The sequence below is a fragment of the Canis lupus genome, chromosome 25 (genome assembly GCF_048164855.1).
Source record: "Canis lupus baileyi chromosome 25, mCanLup2.hap1, whole genome shotgun sequence".
Lineage (NCBI taxonomy): Eukaryota > Metazoa > Chordata > Mammalia > Carnivora > Canidae > Canis > Canis lupus.
Window position 1 is genome coordinate 41,894,213 of NC_132862.1, and position 26,732 is coordinate 41,920,944.

Here is a 26,732-nt window from a genome sequence, read left to right on the forward strand (position 1 = left end):
ACACTCATCCTCCATTTGGTGCAATTAGTCATCTACCTGTCCAGGGCGAGGGACGTCATGTCGGATGAATGGGAAGAATGGTCTCCCCTCCCTCCAGGCAGCCCCCTCAGTGAATCCAGCTAATCATCAAGTCTTTGTGATTCTCCTGTAGGTCTCTCAAATCTGGTGCTTTTGTCTCCCTCCCACTGACACTTCCCTGTGGGCCCCATCAGCTCTCACTTGTCACTGCAGCAGCCCCTCCTTGACGTCCCTGCTTCCACCCTGTCCCATTTTACCCCTCTCTACGCCGGAACCAGAGGGATCCTTCCCAAGGGCAGGTGTGAGTCAGGCACACACGACTTCAGTGAGCTCCCACGGTTCTCGACTTCAACTCTACCCTGGCTTTGTACCTTGTGATCGGGTGGCTGTCGCCCTCTGCCGACGCCCTCTTCATGCTTGCTCTGTGCGCCAGCTCCAGTGCCATCACCAGGGCACACCTTCCCATCCTTGCTAGCTTAACTGCTGTCTTCAGCTCTCAGCTGTGACATCTCTTCCCCAAGTTGGGATCAGCGCCTCTCATCCCGCCAGCATCATGATCATAGCCCTGGATTGCAATCCAGTTTGTTCTGTGGTCCCCATTGGATCGCTGGCTCTGTAAGCACAGGGTTGGCTCAAGACCCTTCCCCACTGCACCCCAGTGCTTGGCACAAGTTAAGATTCGATACCTCTTTGGGTGGATAAACATCTTGTCCCCACAAGCCCTGGCCTTGGCCATTTTGAAAGAGTTCTAGTTATGGGGATGAAGCCTGTTCGGCTGCTGCTCACAAGCCATCCTTTTTCACGTGCCCTTTGCTGAGCACAGGTAGGGAGGCAGCTCTCCCACCACAGCACCATAGCACACAGGGTGGGGGAAGGGCCTCCAGGGTCATCTTGTTCACCCCCCTCGTGTGGGCTGAAGAGCCCAGCACCCATCACAGAAGCTCTGGCCTACTCATCAGACATCCCCAGAGATAAACAATGCCCAGCCCTGTCTGGAGAAGAACATCTCATCTCCTGCCTGGCCAGGGCAGCCTGCCTTTCATGGCTCAGCTCATTTGACTAGAGCCCAGTGCTAACAGGGCATTGCCCTGGGAGCCAGTGGACTTCACTCTGTCCCCCAAAAGCAGACGGCACAGGGACCTGGCCAGCATCCTAATGGGTGTCCACAGGCCAGGGGATGGGAGCCAGAACAGTGGGCAGAGAGGAAATGGCTTCCACCCACACATCTATGAAGTGGTTGGTCCTCAGAGGATGTCAGAGGGCCATGCACCCCTGGTTCACGACCAACTCCTAATTCCACACCCATATGGTCCCTTCTGAGAAATCTCCTAAGGGGAGTTTCAGGAATCCCATTCTAGTCAGACCTTTGACAGAGGGTCCCCTCAGACTCCTCCATCCTCAGCAGACCTCTGGAAGCTTTGGGACACAGCAGCTGCAGGATGGGGTCCTGAACCTTGATACTCTGGAACAATGCCCTGCCAATTTGAGGAGGGAGAGAGACTGCCCCCACACACAGAAGGGTCCAGAGATACCCCCTCCTGCTACTGGGCCCACACATTCACTCTTCACTCCCATACCAGCTCAGTACTCATGGCCCCCAACAAGGATGACCTCTGAGCTCCCCCCACCTGCACCTCGTCACTGGGACGGGCCAGCTGAGGAAACTCCACAAACCAGAACCTAACCAAGAACACATCTATAGCCTGAAGCCACAGTATCAGTGGGCTCAGAGGGGCAGAAGATGCCCCCTCCTCCCTGCTGACCTGTTCTACTGACTTGGTGTCCCATGCTGCCGTTGAGGTTGTCTCAGAGCTCCCCTTAAGAGATCACCGCCTGGGCCAAGTCATGCTGTGAGTTCTCCCCACTCCTGGAAGACATTCAGGCCCAAGTGAATCCCAGGGACGTCAGAGGGACCAGGGAAAAACTGTATAAAACCAACAGCCATGAATGAATGAGATTCGTTCCTTGCTCCTCCTGGGGGCACAATCCTGGGCATTCCCACAGGACTGGCCACATGTGACCAGTGACAGACACCGAGGTGTGAGCGGACCTCTCGTGCAGAGAGTACAGGACTGCTGGACTGGCCCCCGACCATAACTGCATGTAGCCACTCGGCAAAGGGCATCCCAGGGGGGTCTGAGCCCCACCCTGCCCAGCAGACCTGTGACTGGGGCCCAAGAAGGGGAGATGAAGTGCTTGCTCTGAGGGGTCTCAGACAAACAGTAGGGCCGGTGCCTAACCCATCTTTGTGACCCTCACACCAACCACCACAAGTCAAGTCACAGTCACAGCTGAGTGGACACAAACACAATCACAAAGAGACAACCTGTTTGTGCTTTTGACACATTATCAGTTTTTATTTAAAAACATGCTAAAAACATGATGTTCAATAAAGCCAGGTCCAGGATGAAGGAAGCGCACAGATACGGCATCGCAAGCAGAAAAGTGCATCTGAAACCAACAAGCGTGCTGTCCCTGCTTTCACGTGCTCCCAGGCATGGGCAGGCTGCAGGCACCAGCCCCTGGCTCTGGGCCCTGGGTGCCTGTAAGGGGCAGGGAGGTCAGGGCCTGCCAGGACTACTGCCTCGCTGGGGTGCGGAGGAGCGAGATGGGAGACCAGGGCCTCGGGAGGCTGGATGCGGAGGGGTGGGGGGATGTAGGGTAGACTCCGGGCATCTGGCACCCAGCTCCCGTCCCACACCAGGTCCCTGCTAGTTAGCACCTCCACCAGTGTGGGTGGGCAGGGGGCTGCAGAGGAGGGGACGGTCATTTCCATCCACCTGGACTACTTTTTGGCCACCAACGTAAGGAGGGATGGCCACTTGGATCCAAGTCAAACCAGAACATCTGCTTGAGGGTGTGGGGTGGGGTCAGCAACTTTTCTGGATTAAGAGCCCAGGATGCAGGCCCATGTTGGCAGGGAGAGGGGGTGACAGTATTTCAGCTAGGGCAAGGTGGTGGAGACTTGCCCCCGGACACCTGCTATTGCCCCCCAATACCTGCCACCACCCCCCAAGGGTAATTCTCAGTCCCTGCTTGCCCACCTCTTCTGCAAGATGACGGCAGGAAAAGGCCAAGTGTACGGCCAGCACTTCCTGGAAGCGGTCCGTAGAACCTTGACCTTCTAAGTCTCACCTATAAACAGCCTGCTTCAGACCTGACTGAACTCTGACTGTGGGGAGGGAAGCCACAAGTGAGAGTTCATTCGGGTAATCCCACCCCAATGAGCTCAGGGTCAGGAAGAAACTGAGAAGAGAGCGGGCTGCTACCACAGACACCACATGGCGGGGCCTTCTGGTGGTGTGAGTCCTGCCCTGCAGGGAGGGTGAGGGGCTTGGAAGAGTACCCACCACCACTCGTGCCTTCCCCCGGGGAGACTTGGTCAAGTGCCTCCACAGCCAAGCACGGGGTGAGGCATGAAGGCAGTCGGGGGGACTGTGGACATGGCTGCTTGGACAGGTAAGGGGACGGAGGGGGGCTGCGGCGGAGGCTGCAGGGCCCGAGCACACCCCTGAGGCTCCAGGAACAAGATTGCCAGGGAGGCTGCACACATCCCTTCCCAAGGTGTTAGGCTTTTGCTGTTGATTTTAACAAAAATTGAAATTGCATTGATGGGCACGAACACACCGGCCCCGCCCCACCCCCAACCAAACACAAGGTCATTAGGCACCAAGCCCACCGTGCGACTCCAGTGCTGGGTCGCCGAGTGTGTGTCTGCAGCAGCATGGCAGCGTGCCTGCGGGCTGTGAGCCTGCAGTCGGGAGGCCCTGGGGAGGCAGCGGAAGCCCCCGGCCGGGAGACCCACACGTGGGCCGCCCCATCCCCCACCCAAGAACCCACCTCCCCAACCTCCCCAGGGCACCTCTGCTCCAGTCTCAGGCGGTGGTCTTCACTCAGCTGGACTCGTTGAGACCACCCCTCTCTCCACTCCCACCCCCCAAGCCGGGAATCCTGAATACATCAAAGTTCTGTACTTCTGGTCCCGACTTAGGCGAGTGGAGGAGTGGCTGGCTGGGTGGCTGGGCCTCAGCTTTTGGAACAGACAAGCAGAGGCTGGAGAGGGAGATGTGAGCTTGTGGTAAATCAAGGTACTGAGCCAAATGGTGCAGGAGACACGCCAGGCCCCATCGAGGAAGCGCACTAGCCCTAGCTAGCAGATAGCCTTTCTGAGCTCAGTCTCGTGAATTCTTGACTGTCTTTTTTTAAGCTCCAAAAACACTCCCTCAGATCAGCACGAAGTCTGAATGGGGGTGCCTGCTGCAGTCAGATACCCCTGCCCTATCAGTTCAGCTCCTCTACTGCGGTTTAGGCTGTCGGCCTCCTGGGGCTGCTGTAGCAAGACCCAGACTGACCTCCCTGTGCTTCTCTTGAGGCCCCCCACTCCACCATCAGTGAGCCCCAGAGTCCTGTGGCCCCACGGCCACCTTCCCCCACTCCCCCTCAGCAGGGAAGCTACAGCCCAGTGGACGTGGCTGGAATGATCATGGGCACCAGTTCCACCTTCCCCTCCTGATGGTCATGGGTCCTCTGCCACTGTCTGAGCAGCAAAGTGTCAGGACTGCTTCCCCTTCCAGAAGCAATGTGAGAAAGTGAGCAGCATCTGAACTAGAGAGGTATTTGTCCAAGAGTTTCTAGCAGGAATGTCTGTGAAAGTAACTGGGCTTTGCAGAACCTGTGGCGGGAATGCCCGCGTGGGGTGGAAGGGGAGCCTCCCGTGCCAGCAGAGGGCAGGAAGAAGGAAGAAGAGAAAAAAGAAAGACTGCTCATCAGTGAAGTAAAAAGACCCACATCAGCCCCGGCCACGTTTCTGGTGAAGCACTTACCAGTGCCCCTCAGAGTACCCCCAACTGCCCTGGCCGCTGGTGCCAGCATCAGTAAACACCCTGGCGCTGGGCAGGGCGCTCCCTCGGCTATACACGCCTCTTCCAGGCTCCTGGGCCCGGGCACCTGCCCCTCTCCCTGCGGCTCAGTGCATCTCCCCTCAGGGCCTCCCAAGCATGGCACAGTGGTTTGTCCTGATTGAAACCTGACGGACATCCTCTCTCCCCACCTGTCCCCCACCCTCAGAGGAAAAAAAAATCAAACCATTACTGAAACCAACGCAGTAAAAAGTTATAAATCAGAAAGCTAACCCTAAACTTATCTGAGAGATAATATTCCTGAATAATCATAATCAGAGTAAAATAAAATAAAAAAGTTACACTGTAAAGTATAAAAAGCCTGGGCAAGATGCTCCCAGGGGCCTTGCCCAGAGGCAGTGAGACCCCCGCCCCTGCCAGCTCCCCTGCCTGGTGGCTGTGCCCGGCTGCCAGCGGCCTCCGCCAGGCAGTCTCTCCACCAGGAGGGGGCGCTCTGCTCCCCACCCCATGGGGACAAAGTGTCAGGGCAAGGAAGGGCAGGGGCAGAAACGCATCAGTGCTGGGGGCGGGGAGGCTCCCGGAGCACGAACCCAGCCCACCCTGTCTTCTTTGGCAAATACACAGATGCAGGAATCCAGGTGCCCCCCAGCCTCTCAAGATCTCTGCGTGCCTCGTCCACACCTCCTCCTCCCTGACCCTCCACCCACCAAGAAGGCTGAGGCGGGGTGGGCTGGGGGGCAGGTGGGTTGGGGAGGTGGGTGCAGGGGTCAGCAGTCCGGAGAGCGAGGGCAGGCAACACAAAGCTCAAATCTTCTCCCCTGGCACAGTGTCCGTGTGGGGCTGGGGTGCTCCCCACCAGCCCGCTCAGGCGTCATACTTCTTACCAGTCCGGTGGATGTGCTGGAAGAGAGTCATGGAGAAGGCCATGCCCAGAATCTGAAAGACATGGGGGAGAGGCCCTTGGAGGGAAGCTCACCAGCCTGGGGTCTACCACACAGCACCCAGAGCAAGCGGGGACAACCCTCTGTACTTGAAAACTGCTGGCAGCAGACAGACGGTGGTGACAGAGGAGGTGGCACACGGATGAGCTCAGCCCCTCAGAATCTTATACGCCTCAAGGAGGCTCAGAAATCTGCCCATTTCCGAGGGTTGTGGTGAGGACTGAATGCACAAAGGATCCGATCCTAAGAGGCAGCTACCATGGAACTGAGGAGGGAACCAGGGAGGTCGAGTCACTCTGTTTGGTTCTGCAAAGCACGACATGAGGTCTTGACGGCAGCAGGTGTGTCTTCACCACTGATGTGCCTGGGACAACATTCATGCTCATCTGTGTTCCCTCAACTCCTGAACCCTGAAGGGAGTGGGGACGCAGAGCAGTGCAGGAGGCAGGAGGAAGCCAGCCTACGGCCTCACAGTCACCACAGAGAGTGTGCTGTGGGCACGTGCCATACAGAAAGGGACCGGGAGACATTGCGTGGCTCTCACAGCTCTTGCACTCAGTGTTTGGGCATAACCAGAGGGGACCCTGGCTGGTTGTGGTCCAGGCCTGACCACAGGGAGCCGAGAGGTGCCCCTGTTCTCAATGCTGAAAAGAATCTCACCCCTGTGCACACATCTCATATCACAGCTCGGCCAAAAGGGCAGCAGGCTCGTCCGCTGAGCTGGAAAGCTCTTAGAGAAATCAGACACGGTCAGACCCTCAGACCTGCAGGCCCAAGAGCTGAGGGGCAAGAAAGAAAACTTCATGCAGGATGTCTTTCCATGGACCAGCCAGTCAAGTTCAAGCTCTCCAAGGGGAACTGGGCATCCTCCTGCTGGAGGAGCCATTCATAAATGGCTAGAGTCATACATAAATGGACAAAGGACAGAGTCCCGGAAATGCTTGTCCCAGGAAAGTCGGGAGGCTCTCACTCCCCTCCAGCCCTGCTAGCCTCATCTTCTGGAAGGGAGGCGAGGACTCCCTCCTGTCCGTCTCCAGCATCTGTGCCAGGGTTTGTAGAGTGTGGCTGCTCACTGCATGCCTGCTAATAACAGCTCCTGCCTGCAGAGCCCTTCCCAGCTGCCCGGTCCCGCTCGGCACCCTGTGACACATACTGAGCTCACTTAATGCTAAGAAGTGGCATGATGATCGTGCCCACTAATAGGCAGTGCGGCCAGGACAGCCGCCAACAGAGCGTGAGCCTGTGCTCAGATGTATTACCCGAGGACTCAGGTGAAGGTCCCTGGGAAGGAAGGAACACTCAGGCGTGTTCTCCAGCAAACCCACACGGGACTGGCACAATGACAGCACCAGGCCCAAGGCCCAGGGGGGATGCCGCAGAAGCCCAGCCCTACGGTGCCTGCAGAGCTGGGACAGGTATCCAAAGACAAGGCCGCAAGACAGAGCAGAGCAGGAAGGCACACGGGCTGCAGGCTGCCTGGTCAGCTGCTGTGCATGTGCGTGTACCTCCTCGTCCTCCTCTGGCTCAGCTCCAGCAGGGGAGCCTCGAGGCTCCAGACAGGCCTCTTACCTGCATGATAAGGATGCACATCCCCACCGTGCCAAGCACGTGCTTATTGTCATCAAACCACATCTTCACCTTTTCATAGCAGCCCTGGGGAGCAGGGACCAGAGTTAAGGCAGTGGCAGGACCGTGAGTGCCCCTCCTGCCCAGCCCCCACACCTCACTGCCCTCTCCTCACACACCCCCCCCCCCCCCAGCCTTGCTCTTTCCTCCTGTGGAAAGAGCCCTCCCTGGCCCTCAGGCCTGGTCCTCTGGCCTTGGAGCAAGCCCACCCCTCCCCCCCAAGGCTCCACCTACAAGGCCCCCCTGCACAGCCAGAGACCCCCACTCAACCCCCACCCTCTGACACTCCCAAGTGTGGGTCCAGCCCCCCCACACACCGTCTACCTGCCTTTTAGATATTCAGACCTGTGTGTCCCCACCCATCTTATGTTAAGCCAATACCCTCGTGTCCCTGGCACCCCTCCTTTCCCCAGGTGTCCTTTCCCCACACTGTCCTCCGCACAGGCTTCTGGGAGGAAGCCCCGGGAAGGTGCCTCCAGCCTCACCGTTCTCCAGAGAGGGGTGGTGGTGTTGCGCCCACAGCCCTGGGAGTTCTCCATGCAACAGCGGTCGGGAACCATGTTCTCCCCCAGTACTGGGTACCAGTCTGTGTAGTCCGTGACGCCACAGCAGCGCATCTGCAGCAGGGAGCACACAGGGTCAGACTTGCCACATCCTTTGCACCTTCCCCTGCCTGGACCGACTGGGCCCCACAAAGGCTGCCTCTCTGGGGGTCAGCAGAGGAGACAAAGGCCTCCTTCTTGTCCCTTCTTTAGGTCTCTGCCGGACCCAAAAGGGAAACACCCACCTGCCTCCCTGAGCTGGGCCTTGGACCCAGGTGGGAGCACCAGACCACTTGCTCTGCTTTGTGGATCATCCCAAGTGGGTGGCCCCTACTCCCGAGAGCTTGACATGGGGCTTCTGGGCTGCACTGACTTGTTTTCCTCTTGGAATCTGAACCTCCTGGCCTGACCCACGATCTTGCTAAGGTGAAGATGATCCACATGTCCCAGTTCCCTGGGCCCATTTAGGCATGCGCCCTGGCTCCCGTCCTGTGCCCAGGTTCTGCCCTCCCTCTTCCACTCACCTGCTTGTCTCTCTCCAGAGGCATCCCCTGTATGGCGACCCCAGGTCAAGTCTGAGGGCCCGCCCCCCAGCCAGCCCGGCCCCTCACCTCAGCCTGGATGATGTTCCAAGCATTCTTAAGCCCCACGTTGTTCTCCGTGTTATACAGCAGTAGACCCTCTTTCAGGTCCTTCCTGGCATTCTCATTCACCTGTCAGGTTGAGGGCACACACCTGAATCCCTACTCCAAGGAGTCAACATAACTATGCTTGAATCCTCTCAGTGATGGGGAGCTCCCTAATGCAAGAGGCTGTCCATTGCCTCCCTGGGTAATTTCAAGGATTCTATTTCCCAAGACTACACAAGTAATAAGCCGCCCCAAGTGCCCCGCAAACTCCCCTTCCCCATGCTGCCCTCATCAAAACCTTTCATCCAGGCCTCTTCTAGCTCCCTGGTCCCATTTCCCTTTCTCCCTTCCTCAGAGGTAAGTCCCTATCAGTGCTTCTCCTCTGGTCTGCCCTGTCCCAACCCCAGTGAAACGCCATATGCCCCCTCCCTTCTCACAAGGCTCACCTTGTCCATGTAGACAAAGAAGAGGATAAGCAAGATCAGCTCTGCTAGGAGGATGATCAACAGGACGATGAAAAACTGGAAAGAGAACACCTAGGTATAGGCACGTGGTAGTGGTCATGGCCAGGATGGGGTTGCACACAAGGATGGCAGGGAGGCAGAGGATAGGCAAGCACCCAGACTGGGCTTCCCAGGTATGGGAGGGGCCAGCTACTTCTGAGGAATCCCAGATAGATAAGAGAGGGAGAGAAAGTAGACAACCAACCAAGGAGTGGGAGGGATGATCAAGGATCATCAGGAAGAGGGATGTGGTCAGGCAAAAACACTCTAGAAACAATTTCCCTGGGCTCAGGTTGGGCATCCAGGAGGCTGACAGTCATTCCAGGTCTTGCCCATCCTAGTGGCCAAGTGCAGGGAGATCAGAGTTTGGGGGGCTGGGGCATGGGGGTCCAACTTACACTGAGGAGGAGGCACTTGTTTTCCTTGATGGCTCCCAGGCAGCCGAGGAAGCCTGTCACCATGACAATGGTGCCTATGGCAATGACTAGGTTGGCTGCGGACAGCGAAGGGAAGCTGGGGGAGAAGGTGGCAAAGTTGCCTTGGGACACGGACAGCCAAATGCCCACTCCAAGCAGCCCACAGCCACAGAGCTGGAGAGAAAGGAAAGTGGTTAGATCAGTACTGCCTTTGTGTTCATGTCCACAGAACCCAAAGGCTGCATGACCCCACCCCTAACTCCTAGGGAAAGAGTGAGAATGGGGCTACAGGTCAGCTACGGCTACAGGCCCAAATCACGCTGGCTGTGTGACCCAGACAAATCCACAGCCTCTCATTGCCTCAGTTTTCCCATCTTGGCAAATGGCATTCTACTAGCATCACGAATCTCCTCCAGTCACTCTGAGGATCAAATTTTAAACGACACAAAACCCTGTAATACATACTGAAGGTTCCAGACACACGGAAGTGGTCATGGTTACCCCCTTTGTCAGCAGAGAGCCCCCAGCATTCAGAAAGGAATCCAGGAGGAGGGGCACGGTGGTCAGGGAAGGTGAGCAAGGACTTGTCTCTGGGGCCGGGAAGAACGTCAGAGTCCAGTTTCTCAGACCCAGACCTTCCGGCGACTGTGTCCTGCTGCACTGTCCAGAAGGGCCATATGCCCACTATTCTCAGAAGCCCGGAGAACCAATTTCCCACAGATGGAAGTAGACAGGAGCTCAGTGGGCTGGCCGAATCCATCACTGCCTTTGCCATCCATCCCTGGGAGGCAGCAGCCAGCACTCGGGCCCCAAAACCGACTTTCCTCCATGCTCGCCCGGGGCTGCGACGCCACCGGCTTCACCTGGGGACGCTTCTGTTTCACTGGCTGCAAGTCTCCACAGCTGCCTTATTTTATGCTCCATATAGCTGACACTCCACCTCCCTCCCTCCAGCAGCTCCGAGGAAGTGTGCTGAGCATGAGGAGCCAATCAATCAGTCAACCGGTATTTATTGAGTACCACAGCCTGCAGCGTCCTGTGCCAGAAGAGCTACAACCTCTTCAGAGACCTGCCTCCCTGGGGCCTCTGCTCGAGCTGGACGGGGACAATGAAAAAGCAGCATCAACCCCAAGCAGTATACACTGGTGTCAAATAAATAGTACAGGAGTTCAGAGAAGACAACCACTGTCCCGGCCCAAGATGTCAGTTGGAAGAGGCAGTCCCTAAAGGACAGTGGACATAGGGCAGGTGGGGATCAGGAACGTTCCATGCAGGGTAAAAGCATACACACAAGGGCTTTTGGAGGTACAGACACGGATCTGATACCCGGCTCCAGCTTTCCTGGTGGTGTGACCTTGCCAACTCCTTTTGTGCCCAGTGAGGACAGTAAGCCTGCCTTCTGGATTGTTGTGAGAATTTAAATGGAAGAAGCATGGGAAGTGGCTGACCAGCGCCAGGTGCTGGTCTTTGAAGAGCATCTACTGAGCAGCTCCTAAGTGTCAGGAGCTGGGTTATGACCCCAGAAATTGAGCACATCCCACTTTCGAGCTGCTCTAGCTCCAGAGAGGAGACCCCGAAGCACCAGTGAAGACAAGGTAGCCCACGAGTAGGCACAGAACAGTTCTCACATGTGTGCATGGAAGGTAAGGGTGTGGGGAGAGGTTGCCCCCTGGAAGGGGCACTTCCTTCCCTCAAACCCAAACAGAGCACCCATTTAGTAAGTGCCAGGGCCTGTTCTGATTGCTGGGGAGGTGGTGATGAGCAGCATGGGCAAACCACCCCTGCCTCCCCCACCCCCTGAACAGGCTATTCTTATAGGGAACACAGATGTTCCATGAGCATACCAGTAACACAGTTTCAGGTGATGGTACATGCCATGAAGACAAACAAAGATGGCAAGGAGTTAGAAAGTATTGGGATACAGAGTGGTCAGGGAAGGCCTCTCAGGAAGGCGGCATTTAAGTAAGGACCCAAATGAAGAGGGGATGCGATGGAAGAATGTTCTAGATGGAGGGAACAGCAAGTGCAAAAGCCCTGAGGCAGAAATGAGCCTGGCCCACCCCAGGAAGAGCAAACTGTCCACGTGGCTGCAACAGAGTGAAGGAGGTGACACGTGGCAGGGGACAGATGAGACAAGATCTTGCAGGCATCAGTATAGACGAGGTGGGTAGTATTCTTAGCATTCTGGGAAGCTCCTAAGGCTGGACAGTGACGTGATTTATGGTCCCGACAGACCACGCTGGCTGCTGTTCAGAGACGACCACCGAAGGGCACAGGGGAAAGCGGGGGAGGCACCAGGAGGCCACGGCAGGGATCAGGCACAAGCTCGTGGTGACCTGCGCCAGCCAGCTCCGGAGGAGTGGCAAGCAGCAGTACGATGAGACGGTACTGATAAGGCAGGCTTGACAGGACTTGCGGGCTTTAAAAGATGAGTAGGATTTTCATAAATGAGAAACCAGAAAGGTGACCCAGGCTGGGCATGACAAAAGAAGTGGGGGTATTCCCGTGCATTACTAAAGCAGAGACGGTTCAAGCAGCCGGGGAGGAAGGCGAGGACGTGGAGCGGCTTCATAGGTCGCCCACACTGTGGAGTGGTCCTGTGCCCCCTGTACCAGGGACAGTCCCAGTGGAACTTCGCCCAGGCTCCCCAGGGACGGGCACACTCCGCCCAGAGCGTCCACCCAATGGGCATCCACCAAGCTTTGCGGAGGGAATGGTGGCCTCCACGCCCAGAACCACTAGGTGGCGCTCCAGGCCGGGTCGGGAGCTCTGACACCCTCCCCCACCTTCTCACAGGGACTTCTCAATCTGGTCAGTTTCCACGCTGCCATCTAAATTTTTCTTCCATTAATCACACCATGGAAATTCATGATCTTCATGCTGAAGATTTATTGTTCCAAAAGCCAGATCCCAGAATGACTGAGAGGAAGCCCCATGGCCGCCAGGTCACTCCCTGCAGGTAGAGGAGCCTGCTAGAGAGACCTGGCTTTGGGACCCAGGGAGCTGCAGGATGCCTCTACCACCCTGCAGTGGGGACACTGGGGCCCTCCCTGGACCTGGAAAAGTTCTCACAGTACACCTTTCCCTGGAAGCCAGCTCCCACTGGGAGTGGGCAGGCAAGGCCCCCTGTGCACCTCCATTCTCCATCTGCCTCCTGAGGAGGACTGCCGTGAGGTCCAAGTGCCTCTATCTGGGAAAACCTCAACAGCCCAGAAACGCCCAGGACCCAGTCCTATCTCTCCCCAAATGGTTCTCAGACTTCATGCTCCACATTTTTTATTTGGTCTGCAAGCTTCCCCACAACCCACCCAGGAGCCTCCTTCCAGCACAGTAAGAGACGGGAACTATGGCTCTGTCCTCATACCTGCTTCCCTTCTCACTCCCTGAGGCCCCACCATGCCCCGGGCTGGATCCCAGGTGAGATCCACTGCCTACAGGTGGAGCAGGCCCCACACACTGCCTGTACTTAAGTGCCGGGGTGGAGGGGGCATGGGACACATCATCTGCTGAGTGCATGAGGACCCTGCAGTGCCACGAGGGGCTCCTGCACACCCCACTGCCACTCTCCCATACCGTCAGGGCTCTCCTGCCCAACGAAGCCTCTGCTCCTCTCTCAGACAGCAGCAGAGCCTCCAGGCAGGAAGCAAATACAAACAGGCCCTGAGTTCACAGATAAGGACGGCAAGAGGGGACAGGCAGCCGTCCCATTGCCAGGCAGGGCGCACACCTGGTTTCCTGGCCTTGGGTGCGGGGCCTCTTCCACACCCTCACCCCAGGAGACTGCTGCACGCACGCTGAGCCCGGGCTGGCAGGTGGGAGGCACTGCCCAGCACCTGCCTCGTGCCCAGGTCCCAGGCGCGCCCTTCTGCCTCTGGCCTGTTTTCCAGCCCAGCCTGCACAGAGCTGCCCGGGTCTTTTTTTCTAAGATGCGGCTTTCATCATGCTGCTCCTCTGTGTGACCTTACAATTCTTTAGCTCTCTGAGGCCCAATTTCCTTTAAAATGTGGGCTCTGGACTAGAAAATTCCTCAGGTCTCTGCCAGCACAGGCTCTGCCCAGCCTGAGACACGGTGCTGCCATGTCCCTGCCCCGTGGTTCACAACCCAGGGTGATTTTGCTCCTCCGGGAACAACTCTCACGACTCAGGAGTAGGGGGCCCTTACTGATATCTGAGTGAGTGGAGGCCAGGGTTATTGCCAAACAGCCAACAGTGCACAGGACAGTCCCTCCCGCAAACAACTGTCCAGTCCCAAATGTGGACATAAGTCAAGAAAGCCTGCCCTGGCCCATCCCCATACCAGGCATCCACCCTCTGGCTATCAGTGCAAGAAGACAGCCATCACAGAAAGAACCTGGTGTGTTCCTCCAGGGCCGGAGCAGCGTCCTGGTTCTGAAAGGGACAGTAGAGCGTGAGAGGAGTAAACAGCTTGTGAGAACCTGGGCAGGCACAGCAAAGAGGCCAATGTCTGGTGCCTGGCCCCGAGCAGGACAGCAGAACAGGTTTGCTGGGCGGGGGGAGGCAAGAAGACAGGAAGCAGACCCTGAAGCCAGAGCAAGGGGCAGGGGAGGGTGCGGCAGGAATGGGGGAAGGGAAGAGGAGGGAGGAGGGCTGCCCCAGATGGAAGGTGCCCTGCACAGGAAGGAAGGAAGCAGAGCCTGCGGCAGCTCAGCCAAGGCCCCGTGCCAGAGAACTTACCTGGTGGCATTTGGGAAAATCCCCTTCCCAAACCAAGGGACTGTCTCAGCTGAGATGACCGAGCCACAGTCAAACCCAAGGCAGGGTGAGGCAGGGTGACTCAGAGAACCAGGCTCTAGCCAGGGTTAGCAGGGACGGACCCAAGGTCACGGCCAAGGTGTTATGGTCCAGGCCTGGCCAGCGCCGCTCCCCAGCAGAGCGGTGGCCCAGTGACCCTCCTGACAACAGAGCCTTCCTGCTCCTTGTCCCCTCCCCCAACCAAGAGCATCTCTAAACGTTTTTAATAAATGTGAGAAAACAAGTTCCTACCCTTGCATTCGCCCGGGGCCTTGATCTCTACGCAGGCAGGGACCTTGGTCTATTTTGTTCATTGCTAAATCCCCAGGGCCTAGAACAGTGCCTCACCCTTGGTGATGCCCTTGGGTGTCCCTCCTACAGGGCTCTCCTGTCCAGGCCCTTCGCCGAGTGGGGAAAGGAGAAGGTACAGGTCTTTCAGAGGGCCATCTTAGGACCTTCCTCATCACCCTTGGGCCCATCCACCAGGTGCACACCACGTAAACTGAGGCCCAGCCAGGCTACAGCCATGTAGTGAACAAGCACTCCAGACTCACCTCATTTATTAAACCTGTTATAATTAGCCAAATATCCCCTTGGCATCTCTCTTCATCTTTCATTTGAATCACATTGATTTGTAGCTTTAATATATGTTTCTGCCTTGTGTTCTTAAGTATTTTCATCCCATTTCTCTGTGGGTGAGTCCCATAGTTTCCTCTTCAATCCAACCTCCCTTCTGAGCTTCTAGCTCTGACTTAGCTCAGAGGACAACCACCCCCTGTACCCCTCATAGCTGCCAAAGGCCTCTCCCCCATGCAGGGGTGGCCTTCCCTGAGGGTGACCTCGGGCCCAGGGCAACACATCAGAGACCCGCCAAACCTTCTGTGTAGACTTGCCCCCCACCCCCACTAAGACACCAGCGCTTCCAGGGCCAGGTTCACACTCATCCATTCCTTCTCTGTGGCAGGGCCCAACATGCCTGGAATACTACATAAACATTTGCTCCACAGATGGATGGAAGGATGGATGGATGGATGGATGGATGGATGGATGGATGGATGGATAAAAGGGGATGGGAGGGTCCGAGCAGGCCACAGCCTGGGAGAAGGACCAGACCCAGACACACAAACCCACTTGAATAAGAAGCCCCCCATACACCCCCTAATCCCTATTCCTAGAACCCCCAGGTGCCCCCAAATTACTCCCACCTCACCCTCCTTAGCCCCTCGTTGGCCTGTATAAGCTATGGGCTCACCTGCCCCACTTCCCCTCAGAGCCCTCTGGTCGTTCTCATCCCTGCGGCCTCATGTGTCTCTACAGAGCCCCCCAACCCGCCCCCTGCCCCCCCCAGAGCTTCATCCCCTCTGCTTTGCAGGAGCTTTTCAAGCACTAGGTCCCAGCACTCCCCAGTGTTCTCTACACGCCAGAGCCAAGCACAGCATTTAATGGCATTTAATAAATTAGTGTATGTGGAAAATAAAAAGGAAAACCAAAATGACTTTAATTTCACAGCCCGACGTGCAACTATTCATGGTCCAGCCCGGCCCTGAGATTAGACAGCCTGCCAAGAACTTCATCGCAGGGAAAAGGGACAATACATCAGCACCAGGAGTGGGGCAGCTACTTTGTATTTCAGACACCCCTTGCTTCCAAGGGGCCCTGCAGCTCATTCAGTGCCATAAAGGAGGGGAAGGAGGGAGACAGACAATGTCTTTGCCAAAGTCACCCTGCAGTCAGGCAGGCAGATCAGAGGACAGAGGGGAAGCAGCCACTTGGTGAGAAGTCTCCTTGTGAGGCTCTCCCTGGCCCTGGGCTGACCAGCCCCGCTTGTGCACCCAGGGTCCCAGCACTCAGGGCTGTCCCACCTTTGCACAGTTCTGGTCCACCTAGAATTTTCTTATTAACTCAAGAACGAACGCACTTTCCTGTGGCTGACACGTGCCAGTCCCAGTTGTGTCCAAGCAGCCCACCAGAAACAAATATTTTGAAGGCTTGTAACTAATATTCTTTCCCAAGGCTTCTTCTGATCTATTCCAAGGCTTTTACATCTGTGTTCCCTCCCTGTCCCACACTCGCAGTTAGATTCCAGCTTTGGACGGGGACAGAACAGAGTACACAGATACCCCACTCAACTCCTACACTCTGAGCTCTATACTTCCAGTAATCCAGCCGAAGCCCTCCTAGCTTGGCGGCCAGCCCCCCATGGTCTAGGCTCACCCTGAGGTTGTGCATCATTTAACATGAAACAGCATGACTCCTTGGTCATTCTTCTTTTGACGCCACACTTTCTCTCAAAGCTTCCAATTTCTTCACAACTTCACCTCGCAGCCCCCAATATCACCAGCTTACATAGGTGACAGGAAGATCACACCCATATTTCTGAGCTGAATTTTCCTCCAAATAAACATTACACAAAGCATTTGCATATCTAAAACCCAGTTACATTTTGATTATTGCAGAATGAGGTTATTTTCTCAGATGGTTCTAGGAGAGAGCATTTAAACATGGCCAAACTTCAGGGACACTGTGTCTGGTTGCTGCACGACTCTGAGGTTCAGAGAGCTCTTAAATTATGTTTCAAGAGTCCACTTCTCTCTGTGAAACCTTAAAGAGACCCTGAAACCACGGGAACTCCTCCTCTCCAACATACTAGAGCCCGCCAGCCCCCATCCCCTCCACCAGTTGAGAGTGGGTCCTATCACAATACCTCTTGTGCCCTCAAACTCTAGAAAGCACATGACGATCAAAGAGTCTGTGACGAGGAAAATCTTACATGAGACTCTGAGGATAGCCTCTGCTGAAGGTCTTGGATGGAGGTGAAGGTCCAGGCACCAGCAGTCCTGGCCCCCGGCTGGCTGCACAATGGGCTTGGTGTCCTCTAGCCCCTGAAGGCAGGAGGCTGGCTTTACTGAAGCACTACCCATCTGTTGGGGCTTCCTGGCCTGGCCTCCATACAGAGGGCATCTGCCTTGCCCAGGGACTCACTCAAACCAAGGCATTTGTGGGACTCCAGGGTGAGCAGCCCTGGGGGCAGGTAGAGTCCAGGTCTGCAAAGGCCAGGCCAGGGGTGCCAAGAGCAGGCCTAGATCCTTATACAACTGATGCCTGGAGAGCAAGGGGCATCCACCTTGTGGTGCTTTAACACAGCCCCTTTAAACTCCGTCTCCTGCGCCATGGCTCATCTCCCCCACTTTGCACCCTAGCCCCTGAACCATCTGGAAGCCTCCACACGGACAGTAGGGCCCAGATCAACTTTGTCAGGTGCCGCCATCTTTCCACCTTCTCAAACCAAGCAGAGGGTTGTGAGGGCGGGGGATAAGTGAAAAAGGAGGTAGAGACAAACCCAGAACCCCCTACGGGGACCCGAAGTGGGTGTGGGCTGCCAGGATGAAGTCTGGGGAACACCCCCCAGAAGGACCACAGAATGCCCTTGGCTGGATGCCCAAGAGCAGTGGGTGAAACAAAGCTCCCGCCAGCCTTATAAAGCAGGAATGATCATTCACCAGTCCATAAACATCAATTCCGGCAACCACTGAGGCCCTTCCCAGGCTGGCCAAGTGTGCAGCTAGGGGTACTGGGAAGAAGGAAAACACAGCAGTACCGGGAGCCCGGAGCTTCCCAAATTGACCCCCGCCATCCCAATCCCACTCCTTGCTGGCCACGGGGGGATAGACACCTTGACGGTGAGATTCTGCTCAAGGACTAACAAGATGACACATAGGAAAGAACACAGCTGCTTCACATCCCTCTTCGGGAATATGCAAGAGGAAGTAGGCTAAGGGACGCAGAAGGGACAGGCAGCAGACACGGAATGAACTTCCCACAGGGGAGGCTGACAGTCCTTTGTCCTGGTCTCCTCTAGAGCTTCTGTTCCCTGAGCTAGAGGGCAGACTGCCCTTCGTTGGGACAGTGTGTGTGTGTGGGGGGGGGGGGGGGGGATCACCTCTGACATATCTTTTCCCCAAACTCCAGAACTTATCCACAGGGAACAGCTTGGGGCCTGAGGCCACCCACATCCAGTAACACAGTCAGGCAGGGTGCCAGTGTAGGGAGGGTACTGTACTGTCTATGCTGGGGTGGGGGTCGTACATGTAGCTCTCCTTACCTGCACCCCCAGGGCCACGACTGCCTGGGGACACATCCTGGGACCACAGTAGGAGGCACCATCTTCACTCCCAAAGTTGCTGTAAATTGGGAGGGAGGACACCTAGGACTCAGAAGAGCTTGACAAAGGAGTCTGAAGAAAGGATTTTCCAATCACCAACATATTTTTTCCTTCCTGCATTTGTTTTATTTTCTGCATCCGGGGAGAAAGGCACTTTGACAGCATCAAAGCATGGAGGAATATGTGAAGCCAGGGCTGCTGTGGGAGGCAGGGACGGGCTTAGGAAACGGGCCTTCAAGGATCACAGTGACACGGATGTCCACCTGGGCTTCTCTGAGAAGGCAGAAACGCCAGCAGCCCAGATCTCAGGACGGCGCCCAAGGGGGCAGCCGTGTGCTGTGCAGCTCTGGCGGGCCACCTGGCCTTTCGGAGACGTTGCTCTGCTCAAGGAATGAGGGAGAGGAAGCAGCTCCACAGCACGTGGGGATGCAGAGAGGATGAATAGGATCATGTCTGCTGAGCACTTTGTGTTCCTCAGAATATAAATATCGTACAAGGTACGGTGCTATTATTCAAACTCCTTGGGAAATGCAGGGGAACAGGACAAGGATCCCTTGAATGCCTATCACATCTTTCTGGCAAAGAGTGCAAATGAGACTATAACTCAACCTGGGGAATGGGCAAGGTGGTGGAGACCATTCTCCTGTTGGAAGAAAGGTGCCTCTCATCCTGCCCCTGAGAGGTGAAGAGAAGTCACACAGTCCATTGCTGGTGCCTTTCACACAATCCCAAATGGACGCCCTTTTAATAATCTCCTACAGCTCAAGTTCAGCAAATAACACTCTATAATTACGCATACAGATATCAGAAAAGATCATGGCTGGAAACCAGGTCCATCTGTAGCCCAGGACAGCCACCTACACACACTTCCGCTATAACCCTGGGACGTGGCCGACACATGACTGGTCTCCTCTCCAGGGATCCTATGCCCACGGCCTGATTATTCAACACTGCCAGATGGGAGCCGTGTCCACCCATGCCAGGATTTGGCATTTCTGACATGCTTTGTGGGGGGACATAGGCCGGTGATGGTCAGGTCCCTCTGCCAGCAATGGTCTCAGCAGCAACCCAACTGACCACCTGAGGCCCCTCCCCACCCTGTGCCAGGCCCTACCTGTCTCTTCATCCTCCCGGCAGAATGGGAGACCCCTGCCCACCCTACTACTACTACTACTATTCCACACGTGCATGCAATTCGAGATACTCTGCTGAAAGCTGCCTGTCCAGGGTCTGGCCAGACCAACCTGTCCAAGGTCAAGGAGCTTATTGGTGATGGAGCCCTGCCTCACTCCCAGCCCCCGCCCCACTGACTTGCCTGTGTTCATCCTTCAATGCCATGCTGCTGGGGACAAGCGTTTGTGAGCACTGACTGGGCGCCAGCACAGTTCTGAGTGCTTTGCCTCTTCTGCTTCATTGGGCCCTCTCAATCCGGTGGCAGGGGGCGGGGGTGCTCTTTCTGTCTTCTCCACTTTACAGGTGAGTGAACAAAGGCACACAGTGCTTAAGTGGTGAAGGAACCCAGGAAATCTGACCCCAGAAACTGTGTTCTGACCCACCATGCCCCACTGCTTAGACCTAAGTCATCCCAAATCAGCCAGAAAGGGTGTCTCCTAGACATGTTTCTATCTGGAGGAAAGAAGGCTAGCTGTGGTGTGGTGTGCATGAGCAAGGCTCCGTGGCCTGGCCTGAAGCCCACATGTGCACTGGGGGAAGGGGGGGGCGCAGAAGAGAAAAGGCAGCAACGGTGGATAGTGGCAGTGGTGACAGGGTGGCATCGAGGGTGACAATGCTGATGATGAAGACAGGAACAGGCCTGGTCAGGACACTGGGCATTTACAGACCCCACATGACATGCCAGGCACTGTCAACCTCTCTCTACAAAGCCAGACAAGACAGTTACTCTTATTTCCCTCCCCTCCACTTTGCACACAGGAAAAATAAGAATCAGAGATTACATATCACATCCAAGCTCACATGTGGAGCTGGCAGGCCTGGGATTTTAGTCCAGTTTGGTGTAATTTCAAATCCTATGGCTGGAACCTCTCTGTGCCTCCTACAGACTGAAGGAAAATCCAAGACCTCATCTCATTAAACCTTTTCAACAACTTTTCAGCCCAATCTGAGTGGAAGCAGGTGGGAATGGAGTGCTGAAGAGTGCAGGGACCCTGAAGAGGGTCCAGCGTGAGGGTGGGAAGCCAGTGTGCCACGGGTAGATGGAGCGCTGGCAGGCACATCCCTGGTGCCCAGCTGGCAGGGTGGGGGCAGGGGCAGCCGTGCTGGGGAGCAGAGGAGGGTGGGCGAGGACAGGGAGCGAGCGGCGGGCAAGACATGTCCCATGTGCAGGCAGGGCCATGTGTATGGGATGTACATGGGTTGGAGCTGCTGAAGTCCAGCCAAGGTAATATACCTACTTCGCTGATTTCGCCAGTTATGAAAATTGTTGACTTTACCTCTGCAAGAAGAAGCAAGAAGAAACAAAGTAAACTAATGTAGAGCTCCACAGACCTTCCTTTTGTGCCTACATTTCCACAAAAGGGGAGATTGTGGAAATAATCAATCGTCCTCTGTTCGTTTTCTAGAATGTTCTTTCACATGCACTATCTCACACACCCAGTCCCAACAGCCTCATGAGGAGGTGTTATCCCACTTTATACATGAGGATGTTGCAGCCCACGGGAATCAAGCCCTCCTCTCATGCCATGCCTGTAAACAACCTATGTGGTAGGCAGGAATGGCTTCATCTGATCCACCAGGAAACAGAGCTTCAGAGCAGCTCACAGAAGCAACTCAAAGACAGGCCACTTTCTAGAAAGGAAAAACAAGGCAGGCCTGACTGGTAACCTGTTCACAGAGCCTTCTGCCCTAAGTCTCTCATCAGGTATCCTCAGAGTGTCTGCCCTGAGCCGACACCGTGCTGGCCGTAGCAGCACGAGCCACAGATGGGGGCCCCATCCCAGGACCATCTGAGCCAGCTGGACCAGCAAGTCTAGGTGACAGAAACCAGCCACAACATAGAAGAACACACCGTGCACAACTCTGGTCTTGGAACCAGGGAGACTGGGTTCAAATCCTCAGTGCTCTCATTTACCACTGGGGTGGCAGGGGGTGTCTGAGAAAACAACTATTCCAGTGCTTGTTTTTAAACATGGGATTTGTGGTACCTACCAACAAAGAGTCATAGCTGGGATTAAATGAGATTCATGAAAATAAGCTTCCTAGCGTGGTGCCGTGCACACAGCTATAAACAGGAGTCATTATTAGTATTTATGGGCCGCAGTCTTCATTCACCCAGGTTCTAGAGACCAGGGAGAGCAGCTGTGAGCCAGAGGCCAGCGGCAGAGAGGTGGAGAGGTCCTGCCCAGGCTGGAGCCCAGCCATCCCCAGCCCCCAGCACTCCCCCCCACCCCGCCAGGCTCCCCCCCAGACCGCATGGTGTGTCTGCCCAGACATGCTTTACTCACCCTGCCGTCCTCCCGCTCCCCAGCCACTCATCTCCGGGAGGCAGCTCGCTTTCCCGATTTGTGAGCTGCTTTCTTTTGGCAGGGAGCTGCTGCCGTCTGTGCTCTGGACCGTAAAACAAGTTTTCATCAATAAATTAAGATAAGCGGAAAGCCAGCTCTCGGGGAGGCGGGCTGAGGCGGGCAGGCGGGCAAGAAGTCGAGCTCTGTGACCCAAAAAGGACCAAAGTGAATCCAAAGTAAGACTAGGGCTCACGGCCTCCTCTCCCCGGATCCCAAGGGCCCCATTTGACCCAGCCTTCTCAGAAAGAGGGAGACACAGGAAGTCACTGTGCCTCTCTTGGGGCCCATTCCATCCTCGGGGCGGGTAAGCAAGTGTTGGCCACACATAACATCAGGTTCTCGGCAACGCTCTGAACCAAAATCATGACACCAACTGCCACTTTAGACAAGCTAAATCTAATCAGACACTGGCCTGCCCAATCACTAACGCTAGAGAGCCACCTCTAAAGGTAAAAATGTTATTCTCATGGAGCTTCCCCACACCCCTGTGTGAACCGCCAAGTCCCCCAAATGCACCTTACGCATCTCTGTCTCCATGCCTTGCTCACAGCCTCTCCTCCTACCTAGAACCAGGTAAACTAGGCTCCTTCTCACCTTTCTCAATCCAATCTGGGACCTTCGAAGCCAGCTGATGTCCCCCTCTTCTTCCAGGCTGGCCAACCCCACCCTGACCACAACACGCTGCAGTGGCTCAACTGCCCGACCACTCATCAGCCTTAGAACTTCCTTCCACCTTTCCAGTACTGACCCTTGCTGGGTGTGCGTCCCAGCCTAGGACGGCTGTGTGCAGGTACCTCCCGTCACATCTGTCTGTGCGTTTGCCTGGCAAAGAGCTCAGTGTTGGGCACAGAGAGGTCCTAGTTTATCAAGAGCCAGGTATCAACTGAGCCCAAGTGAAGAAGGGACATGGGGACATGGAAGCAAGGCGAGTTTTCAGCTCAGCAACAGGAGTGCCTCCCCATCCCTGGTGTGACAGCAGCACATGAGCTAACCGCCTTCCATCCCTGACACGCTTCAAGCATATGGTGGGAGACAGGCCAGCTGTCTGTCCACCACCACACACAGAGAGGTGTGCGGCCCTACATATGTTTTTGAGTTCGTCGACAGGTAAGCCGTTAGAGGGAGCGGTGAAATGAACCTGACTGCACAGCACCCGCACAGTGGAGTCAACGGCCGCAGACCTCTGGCAAGAAGATTGATCCTCCTAGCCTGTCAGCTCCCCCACTCATAAAACAAAAGATTGAACTTCATAATATCCCAGATCCCTTCCAGCCTTAATATCTGGGATTCCACTTCTGCTCAATCCTTACTGTAGCTGTGTGAGTTAGGTGAGATGCCCAAGGTTAGTCCACTCTCCGGGGGAAGAGCCCAACAAGGTCTTCGGGGTTGAGGGACAGGCTCACACACTGCGGGCCTGCATCCTGCTCCCCATCTCAGGAAGAGGTTCCCCTCCACTCTCGCAGGACGGAGCAGAGAGGGGAAATGCCAGGCCCTGAGCCGGGCCTGAGAAGTGCTGTCATGTAGGGTTACCTGGTGATCTAAACCCCCCAGTTACCAGACCACACTGGGACAGGAGACTTGCTGGGGTCCCCAGTCGAGGATTCAGTCAGATACCCATTCAGCCCCTGCCCCAGGGACCTGCCGTGTATTGACACTCAGAGCAAAGAGATGGCAGCGTTTCAGGCCACAGTGACATTAAATCAAGACTGCTAATTATACCCCAACCTGGATATAAATCAGAATCGATTACTTCTGAGCTCAGGCACTTCCCATACCTGGAAGGAGCAGAGTAAAGTGAGGGCTTTGATCAAGTCTAGGCTGCAGGGAGGCCTAGATCTAAAGCAAACCCCAGTAGTCCCTCCCTCCCCTCTCCTACCCCTGCCCCACACACACACACACACACACACACACACACACAGAGATAAGTACTCCCTTCATCAAGGCCTAGAGGGGGCAAATGATGCCATTTTATAAGGGCAAACAGAGAGAAAAAGAACCTACACATTAAACTGAGAGCTGGCAGAGGCACGGAGAACACAGTTCAGGGAATGGAACAGAAACATATTGACAATAGCAAAAAGAAACAATTACTACGCATTTTCATATGAGATCCCAAGGAATAAATTTGCTCTTCCTTTTGCTTATTCAACAGAAAGAAAGAGAGAGCAAGAGAGAGCAGTAGCCAGAGAGGGATGAGGACACAGCAGAATGCAGACGCTTGCACTTTGCAGCTACACATTTCCCTTAAGCTCTCAAGAGTGTTTTTTGAGATATAGGCTGACACGGGAGTCAGAAGAACTAGAAAAAACAACACTGTAGGTGGAAAGACTAGGGTGTGGCCTCCAGGGGCACCCACAAAATAGACACCCTCAAATTAATAGGGAAAGGGGCCGCTCCCATTCACTTGGCAGCTGTGCATCTTTGGAAGTAGAAGTTACTTTAAACCATTTTTTTTTTTTATTTGTACGTTGAACCCTTAACATCAGTGGTACCGGCTGCTCAGGGGAGCTAGAGCCTGGCTTCATTTCAGGAAAATTCTGACCTCTCTGCAAAAGCGAACCTCCAAGGTACTCCTCCAGATTCTGTCCTTTCTGCAGAAAGCAGGTCACTGAGGCCCAGAAAGGAGGGGTGCTTAGCCAGCACCCGAACCACTGCTGTGGGAGGGGGCGTGATTCCATGTTGGGGTTCACCAGTCCTGTCTGTGAGCATGACACTGTAAACACCAAAGGCATTGGACTCAGGTGGGGATCATGCCACCTGCTCCAGGTGGCCACTCTGCCCCTCAGGTCACAAAATGCCTGAGATCCTTTGCTTGCACTGAACGATGGTACTTCTTTTTCATGATGTCGCTGCCATGTGAACAATGTCTTCTGGATCAGGGTGTCTGTCCCAGTCTCCTGAAATGTGCTTCTCTACCGTGTCCCCGACCTTGCGGACATATTTCCTTCATCTCTTCTTCCATTCTGTTCACGCCAAGCTCTGGAGTGAACACTTGGTTTGTGAATCCCAGTTCCACCCCCTACCAAATGTAACTGGGCTGGTTGGCCTCTGTGACTCTGACTTCTCATCTGTAAAATGGACAGAAGAGTGCTATCTCCAAAAAAATCCACTTAATATATTTACCTTACAAGGTGGTTGTGAAAATTAAATAGAATAAAACTTACAGGGGCACCAGGGTGGCTCAGTCTATGAAGCATCTGCCCTCAGCTCAGGTCATGATCCCAGGGTCCTGGGATGGAGCCCTGCATCAGGTTCCCTACTCAGAGGGTAGTCTGCTTCTCCTTCCCCCTCTCCCCTTGCTCATGCTCACTCTCTCTCAAATAAATAAATAAATAGAATCTTAAAAGAAGAAAAAAGAATAAAACTTGTAAAGCTCTCAGAACAAGAGCATGGCCTAACATCATCAAGGTGCACCACTGTCACTGTCATCGTTGCCCTTCTGCATCTTGTCCATCTCAAATCTGTTGGCCATATCCCTGCAAAGCTCCTGGGTTCACTTCATCCTCTCCACACCCTCAGTCTGGTTCCTGCTCTCACCCCTTTGGCTGGAACACTGGGAGGTGGCCCTGTTGGTCATCCCACCTCCTCTCTGTCATTACCACAATTCAAATGCTCTGTCCCGAGCATATCATCATGCCTCCTAGTCCAGACCCTGGAGGGCTCCTGCAGCCCACACCATGTGGCTGGAACTCTCCAGCAAGGCACTCATTTGAGATCTTCTACATACGTATGGGCTCAACTCTTCATCATTAGTGCACCACTATCCCCTACAATCTGGGGTACTTGTCCCTCTGTGATACACCCCAGCCCTTTGGCCTGTATGCCTACCCTCTAGCTCTTCCCTTACCAGCCACACCCTTCACTTCACCCTCTACTGCTCATCAATGCCCATCCTTCCCATGGAGGGTCCATGACCTCTACCCGCGCCAACTTCCACCTGCCCTTCCATGTCCGTGGAACAAAATGGGTACCTAACCCATTTTGCCTGGCAGCTGTTTGCTCCTTGTTGGTCTTGCTTAAGCCAATTCTTATCTTACATCTCCTACTGTGCCTCATATCTAGTAGGCTCCCAAAAGGTGTTTTTCAAGTTGTGGCTATTTTCTCGAAGGCAAGCTCCCAGCAGGATGGGACTAAGACGGTACGATTTTTCTGTGAGGTGCCCAGCTAGTACTCTGGGGAAAAGGCACACCCACTTCCACTGTCAAGGACCATAACGGTCAAGCAAGCCCTGTCTCCATGAACACCAAATGCATCCAAATTCTTCAGCAGCACAGAAATGTCATATTAAATGCAGCTACATCCCCATCCCTGCCCCAAAGCATGTGACCACAGGGATTATCAACATCCTTCCTTTGTATGACTCATTCATGCAATCATCTCACTGTCTTTCCATAGTCTAGCAGCATGAGCGCCTCCCAGCATCTCAGAGAGCTCCACTTGACCACCGCAGGGCTGAAGCAGGCATCCCCTCTCTGGGCTCCAGACTTGGGAACCCACTTGCCTATTTATTCTCTCGACCCAGATGCTTCACAGGGATCTCTCGATCAGTTCACAGGAGAAATCTTGATGTTCTGGCTGCAGGGAACCTGTGTGTCACCAGGGGCTCCTCGCCTGATCAGGTGTCCCACGCCATCCATCCACATGTCCAGCTGGTTCTGCCTCCAATTTCTGTTTCTGGTCCAACTAGCTGGTTCTGTCTCTGGTCTCTCCCTCTCTCCATCTCCACTGCTGCCATCTCTTCTTGAACTTCTGCACTCGTGTTC

At 55.0% G+C, this 26,732-nt stretch overlaps 1 protein-coding gene across 21 annotated transcripts in view; it reads right to left on the minus strand.

The window, feature by feature from the left end:
* Positions 1–2,347: 2,347 nt before the first annotated feature.
* TSPAN9 (tetraspanin 9) overlaps positions 2,348–26,732 on the minus strand; it is a 199,489-nt gene continuing 175,104 nt past the window's right edge. For all 21 annotated transcript variants that reach the window (XM_072799409.1, XM_072799403.1, XM_072799392.1 and 18 more), the window contains 6 exons: positions 9,517–9,708; positions 9,062–9,136; positions 8,598–8,699; positions 7,930–8,061; positions 7,388–7,471; positions 2,348–5,813 (listed from right to left, as the gene is read on the minus strand). In XM_072799409.1, the coding sequence (XP_072655510.1) occupies positions 5,742–5,813; positions 7,388–7,471; positions 7,930–8,061; positions 8,598–8,699; positions 9,062–9,136; positions 9,517–9,708 (657 nt within the window). In that variant the 3' untranslated portion in view covers positions 2,348–5,741. The remainder of the gene's footprint in view (positions 5,814–7,387; positions 7,472–7,929; positions 8,062–8,597; positions 8,700–9,061; positions 9,137–9,516; positions 9,709–26,732) is intronic.